The sequence below is a fragment of the Cryptomeria japonica genome, chromosome 4, assembly GCF_030272615.1.
Source record: "Cryptomeria japonica chromosome 4, Sugi_1.0, whole genome shotgun sequence".
NCBI classification, from domain to species: domain Eukaryota; kingdom Viridiplantae; phylum Streptophyta; class Pinopsida; order Cupressales; family Cupressaceae; genus Cryptomeria; species Cryptomeria japonica.
The window spans coordinates 498453667-498467540 of record NC_081408.1 but is presented as its reverse complement, the minus strand read 5'-3'; the positions used below and the strand labels follow the sequence as shown (position 1 = coordinate 498467540).

Below are 13874 nucleotides of genomic sequence, written 5' to 3'. Positions count from 1 at the left end.
GGAAAGAGGCTAGTGGTATGGATTAAGGATTCCACACAAATAGATTCAACAAATCTTCCACTCAATCTAACATACATGAAAATAAATTCTAATCTAAATTCTAATCTAACTTGGAGGAATTGAGAACCATGAATGCAAATACAACATTTGAAGAGCAAAATCACCAACAATTGAACAATGATTAGGATTCAAATAGCTGTAGCATATACCAACAATTCTACAAAAACTCTCTCTTATATAGCTGCAACATATATAGAGTCTCTTACAAAATGGATGGCCCAGATTGATCTAAGATCGACGGTCAAGATCATGCCAACAAAACCCTAGAATTGCCCTAATTAGGGTTACATCAAAAAATGGTGCCACCAACATATGGCCCAATGAAAAGATACCTAGTCATCATATAGGGAATCTTCTAGAAGATTCCTTCCTGCATCTCTCTCTCTCTTAGCATACTCCAATAATCTAGCCAATACTGAATCTAACTCCTCCATGGAAATGCTAGGCAAGGTATCCTGCTGTAAATCAATCACATCCAATGAATCTGAGCAAGCATTCAAAGTGTTCTCCCATTCAGGCATGAGCTTTTGCGAATTATGAACATGAATCAACAAAGAGACCAAGTCATCAATCTGACTCTTCTTCAAAGAGTCCAACTGGCAAAAATACATAAATTTCATCTTGTCTCTTAATTCGGCTAAGTGTAAACCACTAGCATCACTAACATCAACACCCAATAATTCCTCAATCGAGGCAAGGATTTTCATCTGAATGTCTTGAATTAATCCTTCCATCTCCATACAACTCGATTGGGCATTCTCATAAGTTGATTTCTTCAAGGCTATTGCACAATACCAGCCATGGAAATTATATGTCTCCACTGTGCACAATGTTCTCGCTGACCAAGGTGGAATTAGGAACCTTCTTCAATGCCAGGAGGCGTGGAATAGTCTTCTCTTGGATAGGCCGGAATTCTTCCCAAACTCCCTCCAAGTACTGGATTCTGAATACAAGCGTTGTTGTCTTATCATATGCTTGAACAAACTGAGTAAGGAAATCATCTGCCTGCTTTCTTGTGCTTTCAATCCACTTTTCCACCTCTGAGTGTGTACCTCTCGCTACCTTGCAGTGTGAATGTATTCCATGGTCAACTGCAATAGGGGAAATAAGGGTGGGATCTCCACGCCTTGTCCCTGCAATATACTCTCTGAGTCTAATATTTTCTTCTCTGTACCTTTCATTCTCCGCAATCGTTGTGTCTAACTTTGCATTGATTGCTTGGAGGTTGTCACCAATCTCCTGGAATTCCTGCCTTGTGGATGGACAACCAAGGGCACCTGAAGTGATCTGGAAATCCATGGGAGTAACAGTGTTTGCTGTCACGCCGACTCTAGGAATAGCACTCTGCGCAATCCGCATTCCTGTCTCATCCCTAGCTATGTGTGACAAAATTTCCGCTCTCTTGGGCTCCTTCTTCTTAGCACTCCTAGCTAGGTAGTCATCAATATCATCAATAGGCTGTACCTCTATCATTTGTTTACTTTTTTCCATGCTTCTCCTCAGCCATTCAGGAATAGTGGCCATTTCCATACCATCATCAAGACATACTTCTCGATCTAGTCCTTTCAATGCTGAGATAACATCCTCATTATCGTCAGGATTATCCTTAGTCCAATCATATACTTCATTTCCCAAGCTGACTTCGAAAAGGACAGTAGGGGATTCTGGCTGATCATTATTCTCATCAGGAGGTGCGGATGTTGCTGTGGCATGGAATTCCTGAGTATTCTCTCATAGTATCACTGTGTTGGAACACTGCCGAGTCTCCTTATTCTGTTCTGTTACTTCAATCACTTCGATTGATGAGACACTGGGAGGGGGTGAAGGAATGATAAGTGGAGGAATGATAATCTTTTGTTTCTTCTTCACATCCTCAATCTTCTTCCCTCTAGCCTTGACTTCTCTAGGCATGTTCTTTCTTCTCTTGGGAGCTTGACTCTCTTCGTCTGCATGAATCCTGATATCATTGACAGTCCTCTGATCATCCTCGGAAGTAGACTCTTTCGGCTTCATCCTTTCATAAGTGAAGGGAACACCCATGTCAACTAATCTGTTCATCTGCATATCTACCCATGTGCGGGAGAAATTCAAGACTTCTCTCATCAATACATCCAGGTCAGTCTCTTTTGACTCTGACCAATTTGGCAATAGGATTGCCTTCTTCATTTCATTCTCATAATGTGGGTGTGTATGATCTCTATCATCTAATACCTGATCAGGAATGAGGAAAAGTCCACACTTCCTCATGAAATCCACTGACATTCTGGACCACATTCTTCTCTTCACTGCTTGTTCGTCCATTAAGTTAGCCCAATAATCCTCTATGTCAACCTTATGAGTGAACTTCTCTCCTCTGATCCTTTCGACGTTCTTGTCTGGATCGAATCTTTCTCTTTTCTTGTATGTTGCAAATCTGTAGAATGCAATCTCCTCACCTGCAGTGCTGGCAGCTATGGCGGATTGGCAGACCTCTGACGTCTTCCCAACTGAAATAGGACGTCATTCCTGTCCTGTGCTTCTCTCACTGGGTAACATCGAACTCTAGAAGCTGTCTTACCACTTCCAACAATATCATTCTGTCGGTTGGATACCTAAGAAGTCTGTAGGGTTCAGATTGAAACCCATGAATCCTTAGGTATGTGAAAGTGGGAAACTATATATACCATGATCCATATTTCTCTATTAATTCTGTTGCCTCCTTGGACAATCTTATGTGGATTCCGCCCTGCAGCATCCATGTGATGTACATAGTGAATGCATCATTCACTCTCTTATAGTCTTCAATTCTATGCATGCTCAACTAGGGGTAGCATTCATAACTCTTAAACTGTCCTTGCCCATTCCCGACTTCACCTTTGCATATTAATCCTCTGTATGAAACAAATTGTGCAAGCAGGTACACCAGGTAAGAAGTCATGGCGAATGACTTGGACCGCTCTACATTCCTCAACTGGAAATCCAGATTGTCGCTTATGATCTTGGACCAATTCACTAGTGTTCCTCTAAGACAATCCTGGATGAAGTAGAACATCCATCCATGAATTATTGCTCCCTGCGGCATTCCCATCACTCTGTTGAGTAGGAATATCAAATCACTATATTCCTCCTTAAAATCTATGCACGTAAGTGTCTTGGGAGCCTTGGAATGATGATTCCTAGGTTCAATCATCCACTCTTTATTAATTAAACTCTTGCATACACCCATCTTCTTCGTTTATTTGTCTGCATAATCCTCCTTGGTCACATCCTTCATGTCTGTACTGCGTGGAATTCCGAATACCTCAGCAATGGCATCCTCAACAAGGTAGGCGATGACAATGCCTTTAGGACTCTTGATCATTCTTGTGAGTGGATCGTAACATCGTGCACATTCCAAGATCAACTCACTGAACTGTATGGATTGTGGAAACCCAGCGGCATGGAAAATGCCACTCTTCATAATATTTGCATATGCTGGAGAAGGAACCTGATCTTTGGATCCGAACATGCGACGCTGCATTTGGTCGAAGTCCAGGAAATGCATGTTGGTATCAGTGATCTCCTTCCCTCTGGATGAAATCTTAAACTCTGGATAAAATCCAGTCTCCGACATCTTCAGCAGCTCTTTCCTTTCCTTGTATCCTGATTTTGACATCGCGCCTGTACGAAGCTCGAAGTTAGACTTAGGAAAATATTCATAATAAAATTCCTGACTTTCTAAAGATTTAGCTAATTTAGAGCATGGAGTCAAGAAAATAATCCATACACTTGGTAAATTTTAGCAATTAAGTTCAAAGTGTGACAACACTAAGGCATGGAAGCCTTCCATAAAATTCATTTATACCTCCTTATGCTTAGAAAATATGCAAGCAAAGAATGCAAAGGAGTATACCGGATAAGTGGTGACTAAGGAAAAGTGTGAAAGGTTGTGTTTTCACACAATGAATGTCTGAAGACACCTTCCGCAGTCAACAATGGAGGTCAAAAATTCTGAAGACAACCTGAAAATTCAGACTTTCAAAACATGTTGTAATCTTCAAAATGTGCATGAAATCAATAAAAATCAGTTTTATTGATGAAAACAATCATTTTCTGGAATGTAAGTATGGCTGGTAAAATTAGTTCTCTGAGGACAAGTCTGAAAATCGAACACTTCAAACTTACCAGCACCTTGCAAAGTGGTTTAAATCCCTGAAAATGATGAAAAATTGCTAAGGAAACAGCCCCAAGCAAATTCGCCAAAAATTGGTTAGGTGGCTGGAAATGAAAATTTCTGAGGACAACCGCCTAACAATGGAGTTCCAGACCTGCAACAACGATAAAATAGTCTAAAAAATGCACAAAAAACTCCATAAAACACCTCCGAATGCTAAATGTTTAAGTTGAAATTGGCTGAGCAATAAAAACTTAAGTCTGAAAATTAATGGCAGCCATTAATGGAGGTCAAAATCTGAAGTAAAGCTCAGATCTAAAGCGAATCAGCTGGCTGGAAGTGATGGCAGCCACCAAACATGCATGAAAATCATCAAAATATGGCACCAAAACACCTCCCAAGCAAAATCAAATTTTTTCCAAGTCTAGCGCCAAAAGTGGAATTCTGAAAATTTGATGTCAATGGCAGCCTTGATCTGCAACAATGAAGGATGGCAGCAATTTGGAAAAATCGCCCAAGTTGGGGTTGGATACCCCAAACACAAAAAATCGCCTTCCTTAGCAAAAAAAATCAAAATTTTCAAAATTCTGAAAATTGTTGTTAATGGCAGCAATCTGCAGCAATGAAGATCTGAACAACAGCAAAATGGTGGAGGAAAAATCGCCCAAGTCTCCAATCATGAATTTGCCAACTTTTACCAAAAATTGCTAAATTTGGAAAAAATCGCCAAACTTAGCAAAATCGAAAATCTGAAACTGGTCTTTAATGGCAGCCAAGGAGGAATAGATCAGCAAGCTGGAAAAAATGGAGGAAAATAAATCCTCAATCCCACACTTCACAAAAAAGCCTTGCTAAAAAAAATTTGTCCAACTTGGAGAAAAATCACTTTTATGGAGACACCTGGCAGAAATAATAATAAAATAATGCTGAAGTTCCTTTCATATACTTGTTTTCACCTCCAACTTTCAGCACACAAGCAATGTGGGATAAAACACTTGTATAAATACTTGCTTGGTGAAACCCTAACTTGCTTCTAGAAGGTTGAAACATTTAATAATTATTGTAAGTTATTTAATTTTGCTTTTAAATTTTAAATAATCATTAATAATTATTTAAAAGCAATCAAAATGGGGCTTATTTATTAAAATATTTCAATTTAAATCCAAAATAAAGCCTCCAGGGGAAAATCGCTATAGGTTGGGATTGAAAAATCCCTTCAAAATCACTTAAGTATCAAAATTTGCCCCATAGGGGAAATTCGACCCATGCTTGGATAAAAATCCATGCTCAAAATCATCAAAATGCACATAAAAACCATCCCAGGGGAAAATCGATGTGAGTTTGAACAAAAATCCAGACAAAAATGCACTCATTTTGCAAAAAATCACCCCCAGGGGAAATTCGATGGGTGTCTGGACAGAAATCCATACTCAAAACTCACTTAACTTGAAAAAATACCTCCTTGGTGGAAAATCGACCTCAGTCTGAACAAAAATCCGGACTCAAAACTTTTCATAATGTTCCCAGTGGAAAATCGATCCTTGTCTGGATAAAAATCCGAACAAAAATCCTTAAAAAAATGCTCAGGGGAAAATCGATCCCTGTCTGGATAAAAATCCGGACAAAAATCCTTACTTAGTTGTCACAAAAATCCTGGTGGAAAATCGACCCAGGCATGGAATTATCCTTGCACTCCAGTCCGCACTCCCAGGGGAAAATTGACCCAGGCATGGAATTATCCTTGCACTCCAGTCCGCACTCCAGTCCGCACTTCCAGGGGAAAATCGATGGCAGTCTGGATAAATCCTGACACTTAGCCAAATTTTAGCATTTCCAAGGGAAAATCGTTCCAGGTTTGGATAAACAGTGGGGGAAATTAGTAGCCAGTATTCTTAGCCAAATTTTAGCATTTCCAGGGGAAAATCGCTTCAGGTGTGGATAAACAGTGGGAGAAATTAGTAGCCAGTATGGATTCCAGGGGAAACCCATGTGTAGTATGGATTTTGAGTGGGGGAATGGGTTGGGTAGTCTGGAATGTGAGGGGAAAATCACCTCTAGCATGGATTTTGACCCTTTAACCCTTGGAATAAAGATTTCCCTTAGGATTTTATCATTCTAACCACTCAAAATCACTCAGCGACTTTAAATTTAACTGGACTTACACTAATTTTCCAAAAAATATGAGCGAAACGCTAGGAAAATATTGGAATAAAGTGTGAAACCAACTTAAATATTACCTTAGGAGCGAGAAAACAACTCCAAAAGGTCTGTGAATATCTTGGCACTTTAAAATCATTGATGCGTGTGTTTAAAAACACGTTAACGTTCATTAGGTCTAACACTTAGCAAAACTTAGGATCATTAAAAAATATCATCTTTTGCAACTTGATCCTAACACTTCAAAAACCCTAGACGGCACTAGGCATGATCAAAACTCCGAGACTCGGACACAGGAAATGCAAAATTGCCCACTAAGCAGCCAAAACCGTAACCTAACAACGCAGGAAGCTAGCAAAAGAGGGGGTCCCTGTTAGCAATGGGGCGATGTGTGAAAAGGTCACAACAGGTCGCAAGGACCCCATCCTAGTTAATAGACTTGAGGAGACATAGTGCAGGGACCCGCACTCTCCATATAAACACACCCAGGGGCGTGGAAGCCGCTAGGGCTGTCACATTGGTAGTAGCACCGATAACCGACCCTCTGGCAATCATGGAGGTAGGGAATACAGAAGAAGAAATGAACCTGGAAGAGCCAGCAGGAGACAAAGGGAAGGGGACCGAGGAAACAGACATGGAGACCGAATCAGACAACCTACTCGCCAGATTCCAGATGGACATAGAGGTTCCACCTCCTTCACCATCGCTGGGCCTTGACCAGCAGGAGGAGAGCCTGAGGATTGAAGAAACTGGGAAAGGGCACAGTACGTCCTCACCAGCAGAGGGGGTCCGAGAGTGGGAACTAGCTGCGCAGCATTTTCTTTCGGAGTTGGAAGTAATTAGGACAGCCACGGAGAGGATGATAGATCATTCTCGAGGATTTGATGTGCCTGCTATAGTAAGAGCAACGAAAGCACTACTGGTGTTTATGACAGAAGGCTGCGAGAGGGAGTTCTCGGAGAAAATTAGGAACCAAGGTTGGCCCGACACGAAAACTCCGTGATAGTAGCAGAATGGGGAGTACCACAGATCCTTACTGGGCATACAGGAGGTAATCAGGAAGTAATGGGAGCCCTCACTTCCATGGAACGAACTTTCCGTACTACATTCTTATAGCTCCAGGGGATGACCTAGAAAGCGAGCAAAATGGAAGGAGACCACACCTTGGTCTGATGAACTTTTACTCACTGATTAATAATAGTAAACAGAAATAATATATTAGGAAATAGATGTCTAGACTTTCATATCTATGCACTTTTTTAATTCATTTCTTTTTCTTTTCCTCACTTTTCTTTTTCATAGTTAACAATTATTCTTTAGATGGTTTTATAAATTGTATTTGTTTGTTTTCAATCCATTTTAGAGTTTAGTTAAAGAGAAGTAAGTATTTTAGCCTTTCAATAATAATGCATAGTCACTAGTACTTTAGAGCATGCAATTGTTATGTTTCTTTACCTTTCCTCCGTAGATAACTTAAATATATGGACAAAATAGGATATAGATATCAATCTTTCAACTTTGGAAAAGTCTTTTCTTTTGTGCCTTCGCTAATACCGATTTGCATTGCAGAGTAAAATTGGTGAGACTGGGGCACCCTGCACGACTTCTTCCTCAAGTACTAGACAGTGCTCTTGATTCTCAGGTCCATTGAATATTTACTTGATTAATACGTTGTTATTGTACAACTTTATTTTTGTCACATAAATGATTTTAAATATGCTTCTGAACTGAGAAAGGGAAAATGATGCTCACTACATTTGCATGTTTTTTTTAATCAGCACATAAAAAAGTTAATAATAATAAGAATGGTTTAACTACACAAATGCAGATGATGTCTATCTGCAGAACACCAGCTGAAGTGAAATGTTCTTTTTTGAAAATTCTATGAAAATCAAAGCTCAAGAGAAATATGGATAGTTCTCGAGTACTATATCCTTTCCCATAGCAATCACACATATTGATTGACAAATATCAAGTTGACAGAAGTAGAAGCCAAAAATACAAATTAAGCACAAAATACAACACAACTCTTTTTCAAGGACTAAGATTAGAAATGTGTAAGGATCTCTAGAAATTACATAATTAGGGATATCATTGACAACTGAATAAAAAGATCTATCTTAGTAATAAATTGTAAGAGTGTGACATAAGCATCTATATCACTTTTGTTTATGTATGTGTGTCATCCTGTAGTTACCCGTGTGCATATGTAGAAAATGGAATAAAATAGGATATTTTCCTTAATATTTGTGAAACATAAACAACGTATGGGCTCAAAATTGACTGCTATAAAAGATACTGTAGACTATGTAGAAGAATAAATAAATTATAGAGATATATGTAATGTCCCCTATTTGTTGGACAAATTAGGAGTATTTTGTCGGACAATGATACGAATTCACTGTTGTAACTCAAGAAGAAAATATTAATTACATGGCAACTTTCTTTCCCATAAATGGATGGCTTTAACAGAAAAATCTATTGTTCATTAGGCTTATGCCAAGGAAATTGTATAACAGTTTTATTTGAAGATAAATATTCTTGAACTGCTGAATCATTATGCCAAAGATTTTAATGAATATCATTTGTAGGATTGTTGAAGCCATCCGTCTCACAAGGAGCAAAACCAAAGCAGGGGCAAGAAAACCTCTGTTTGCTGTGGTAGACAGGTTTTTATCTGCATTTGTAAATTTTTTTTTCTTTTCCTTTTGTTTATCAAAATGGATAGAAAAAAACTCTCTAAATGATCTATGGGACTCAAGAATATAACAAACTTAATTTTGAAAACTTACATATATTTCTTGAACGGTAAGTTGAGGGTTTCAATGGGCCCTTGGCCTCAATAGTGAGCATTAACCAGGCATAGCTGGTGGGACCACAAATGAGGAGCCTATACCCAAAAACTAAGAGTCCAAGCTCATGAGTGTGGTGTCCTGGCAGGGGCATGAAGTCCATAAGCCCACTCGCCTGGCAGAGGTTTGAACTTGGTTGGGCACAACAATAGTGCCACCCATAACCATTGAATTACACCCTCATTCGGTAAAACTTATATCATTGAGAATGCATTTTGCATAAACTATTTAGATTGATAGTGCTTGACAACATAGGAATTCCATTTACATGACCTTGAAAAATGAGCTGATATCAAGATGGGCATGCATGAAAGAACATCAGAACCATTTTGCAAAAATCTTGGGAAAAACTTGGCACACATGTCAAATGTGGTGATTTCTGATTTTTGGGATTAATCACGAGTTTTTAAAGTGTTATGCTACTATGGATGACACTAGAAAGTGCTTAGCATGTTTGGTAAATGAATATTTTGACTGATATTTCCATGATATTGTAGAAATCAAATTGTATATCTGCATGATAGTGGAGAATAATCTAGTAGGTGTTGTACACATCAAATTTTTGAATAAATAGTCTAGGACATCACTTAGTCGAAATCAATGGATGCTTCTTATTGTTTCTGAATCTCTACATAATTTTTTTTTTAGTGTGATCTGCATTGCATTACTTGATAGGGTCCATTGCATTGGAAACTAACGATAATGTTTTTTTCCTTCAGGTTTTGAAGGCTGACAACAATGCACTTGCAAATGATGTGAGAAAAGAAATGAAGGTATTGTTTTTTGGATGCATCTTTTGATAAGTTGTATTTTAAATAATTGATTCAAATATAATATAAAACATTTTCCTTTGGACTGGAATAAGAACTAGTTGGATAACATAATGAATCTTTAACTATTCTAGTTGTGGGAATGGACGGTTTTGGTTTCTTTTGTTGAATTTTGCAGTCAAATTTGGAACCTTTTAGTAATGTTTGGCTTTGATAAATCCAAAGATTCTTTTTCAAGTAAAAAACTTAAAATAGATTCTAAAGTTATGTAATATCACTTGTGTTTCTTGTTCAAACCTTGCTGTATCTCTAAAGGATGAAAGATGCTAAATTATTTTTTTTACAGAGTGCTTTGCTAAACTATTATATCTTGGACATAAATTTTATACAGTTCAAGAAATGCTTCTTTAAAAGGGGATCCATCTAAGAGTTTCTAAAAGAATTTGATTATAGGTCATGCTGGGGAAGATATCCTTAGATTCTCTCAGATAGATCTTGGAGGAGTTGACATAAAAAATGACTTGGTAGTCTTATACATGGTATCTGGTGGATTAGATCCTCTCAATCCCTGCCCCCAGTAAAAATATATAAAAGAGTGTGTCAGAAAAGGAATAACAGTTGTATTGTCACCAATTAGCTACTGTTCAAGGCATGCATAAGGAATTTGTACTATATTCACAAAGAATGACACAAGATATGATCATCGATAAACCCATTGCATAGGTAAGGTTAAGAAGGCCTCGTGGATGCTCTAAACAAGTTGCTGGTGTAACTCTCCCAAAATTTAAGTTTCAGGTCTACTGCTAGTGGTCCCAGAATTGGTGCAAGATTGAGAAAGAGAAAGCAAATGAAGGTCAATGATGATATAAAAAGGTTGTTTTGTATTTTTCATAATCAATTTTGCTGGGAAAAGTCGTTCTTCCTATCTATTGTTTTAGGAATTTTCTCTTAAGAATATTTATCCCACATAGGTAGCTTTCTGTAGAGTGTAGAAGGTTTTTTTTACGAATTATATTTTATTTTGGAGGTGCAATAAATCTTTTAGCCATGGACCTAAGGATATATCTAATCCTTTGTTGACTAACCTTGTCTCTCTTGGGGCTATAACTTGGGCATCTTTTAAACTATGTTTAGTTCATTAGCCCCTACTTTAATGTATTGATTAAACCATAGATGGACTACTCACCGAGTAGTTAAAAATTCGTAAGTAGTTTTGCCTGGCGAGTAAATACGACTTTTACTTGCGAGGCAAAACTTGCGTAGTTTTTATTAAAAACTCGTTGAGTTCTTGCCAAAAACTCGGCGAGTCCGTAAAAAAACTCGACCGCTTGTGTAAAAAAGCAGAAAACGACCAAAAATTGTTTTATTTCATCGTTTTATGTTTGGTTTTCTGTTGAGAAGGGGGAAAATACACTCCACAACACACTTCCAAACTGATTTCCACTGATTTTTGCCAATTCCAAGTGGATTTCAAGCAGATTTGAGGTGGTTTTTGAAGAAAAATAAGATTCCTAGGTAGGTTTTCTGATTTTTTTTCTATGTTTTTTTGAAACATTTTATTTATTTTTTGTTGCATCTAGATGAATAGAAAATCATTCCTAAGTAGTCAAAAATGTTTTTGAGTCATTGGAACAAGATTTAACACTATTATTGACTAGTTTTGTTGAATTTTTCACTATTTTTTTGAAGAATCTCTAGTTTTTAAAAAAAATCAAACCCTAATAATTTTTTTATTTTTTAAACTTTGAATGATGTCTAAAATTATTTAAACTAATTTAGATAGTTTGCTAAATCGTTAAACTAAAATATTAACTTTGTCTTTTCACTTTGTCTGTGTAAGTTAACAGTTAGTTAACCATTAATTCAATATGGCGAATTCAGGGTATAATTGGCCACTAGAACCATGCCCATTTGGATATATGTAATGTCCCTACTAGTTAGAGATCATTGTCCTGCAAAACAGATTGTTAGAATACAACAAATATATATATAACTAATCTAACTTGCAATTAAACTTCAATTACTTAATTAACAGTAATCCCAATTCTTATTTAATAAAAAGGATACGAGTGCAGTACGGGGATATGTCCTTAGGCGGCTGTGAAGCTCGCTTTCTTGGAACCCATCTTGGTTCCAAGCCATACCAGGAAATCGAAGGTTAATTCGATTTTTGTCTTGGATGTAATTTCTTACACCCAAGCCATACCAGGAAATCGAAGGTTAATTCGATTCCTGTCTTGGATGTAATTTCTTACACCCAAGCCATACCAGGAAATCGAAGTTTAATTTGATTCCTATCTTGGATGTAATTTCTTACACCCAAGCCATACCAGGAAATCGAAGGTTAATTCGATTCTTGTCTTGGATGTAATTTCTTACACCCAAGCCATACCAAGGAAGACCATCATATATGATCAATTCCTTGCCTTGGATGATGCATCTCATCATCCAAGTCTACCAGAGAGGACCGGCCAAATCTATCGCTTCTTGGATGAACTTTGTCAACCAAGGCATAACATATATGCATATAGATATTCAGTACATACTGCCTGCCAGGGATTATCATAATCCCTGCATTAGGCTAAGGGAATTTCCTCCCAATAGCCTCCATCATATAGCCACATTATTCATATTACTTTCTACAATTCATTTATCATTTTTCACTCCATAATCTACATTTACATATTCCTAATTTAACATGTATTTTGTAACATCTATTCAGAAATGTTCATTAACATATATTCAAAATATTCATTAACATATATTCAGAATTATTCATTAACATATATTAAAAATATTCATTACTATATATTCAAAACTATTCATTAACATATATATGCAGAACTATTCATTAACATATATTAAAATTATTCATTACTATATATGTGTGTGTGTGGCACACACGTGCACACACATATATACTCTGTGACCCATAAACACCACTTACTTGTCATAGTCCGCAGCCGCAGTGCAGTTCGTAGCCTGCAGTGTTGCTTCCTATCCTCCCATCTACCTTCCCTTTTTCCCGTATTACTTCTGCTGTGCACCCCCTACTAGCCATGGGTTTGTTCTGTTATATACCCATGGAGGGGGATGGTTGTGTCCCTCCACGGGGTCCCTTACGGGGAAGGGGTGCGACGGTGGTCGCAGCCCAGGCTGCGACTCTCGTCCCACCACTTCCCACGGGTGGAGGGGGGGAGGGAGGGGGGGTACTCGTGGTGTAACTTATTAACCACATTTCATGTAACAATTAAATATGTTCATTTAATAATTCATATTTCCTTCTTTTAATATATTTAAATATATTAATATTTTCTAATAGTTTATTTCATATGTTAATTTTATTTAATATATTAATATTATTTAATAAGTCATTTCTTATTTTAGTATATTAACATTATTTAATATATTAACATCATTTTAATAATTGACTTTATCACATTTCAAGAATAAATATTAATATATTTTAATTAAATAATTTATTTAATAAATAAACAGATTTCAAATAATCATTCGTTGTTAATCATTATATTAAGTAATATTTGCCTCATTTAGAATATGTATAACGATCAAGGAGGGTACATGACAATATATAGGCACCCGTCCTAAAGGTGCTAGAAATAGGGCTTGGAGGTATGCCTATGAAGGACCAGACCCTAGGTCGGTGATTTGCATTAAATGTGAAAAAGTAATTCATGGAGGCCTAAACTGCCTCAAATACCAACTTGTAGGCATCGAGAAGCATGATGCTAGGGTATGTCCTGGGGCCACTAAAGAAATAAAAAGAGACATTAATGCCTTACTTTCAGTTGGGGAAGAGAGAAAATTGCAAAGGGAGAGGGCAAAACTAGCCATGAGAGTAGCCATAGCTAAATCTCAAGGTGCTTCAATTGACATTAAAGA

General features: G+C 37.4%; 1 protein-coding gene across 3 annotated transcripts in view; it reads left to right on the top strand.

The window, feature by feature from the left end:
* The window catches only part of LOC131060365 (uncharacterized), a 237039-nt gene that overhangs the window by 115621 nt on the left and 107544 nt on the right, over positions 1–13874 (top strand). For all 3 annotated transcript variants that reach the window (XR_009372348.1, XM_057993547.2, XM_057993548.2), the window contains 2 exons: positions 7919–7991; positions 9921–9974. Coding sequence is in view for 2 of the 3 variants with exons in the window: in XM_057993547.2 (XP_057849530.1) it covers positions 7919–7991; positions 9921–9974 (127 nt within the window). In the remaining variant the exon portion in view is untranslated. The remainder of the gene's footprint in view (positions 1–7918; positions 7992–9920; positions 9975–13874) is intronic.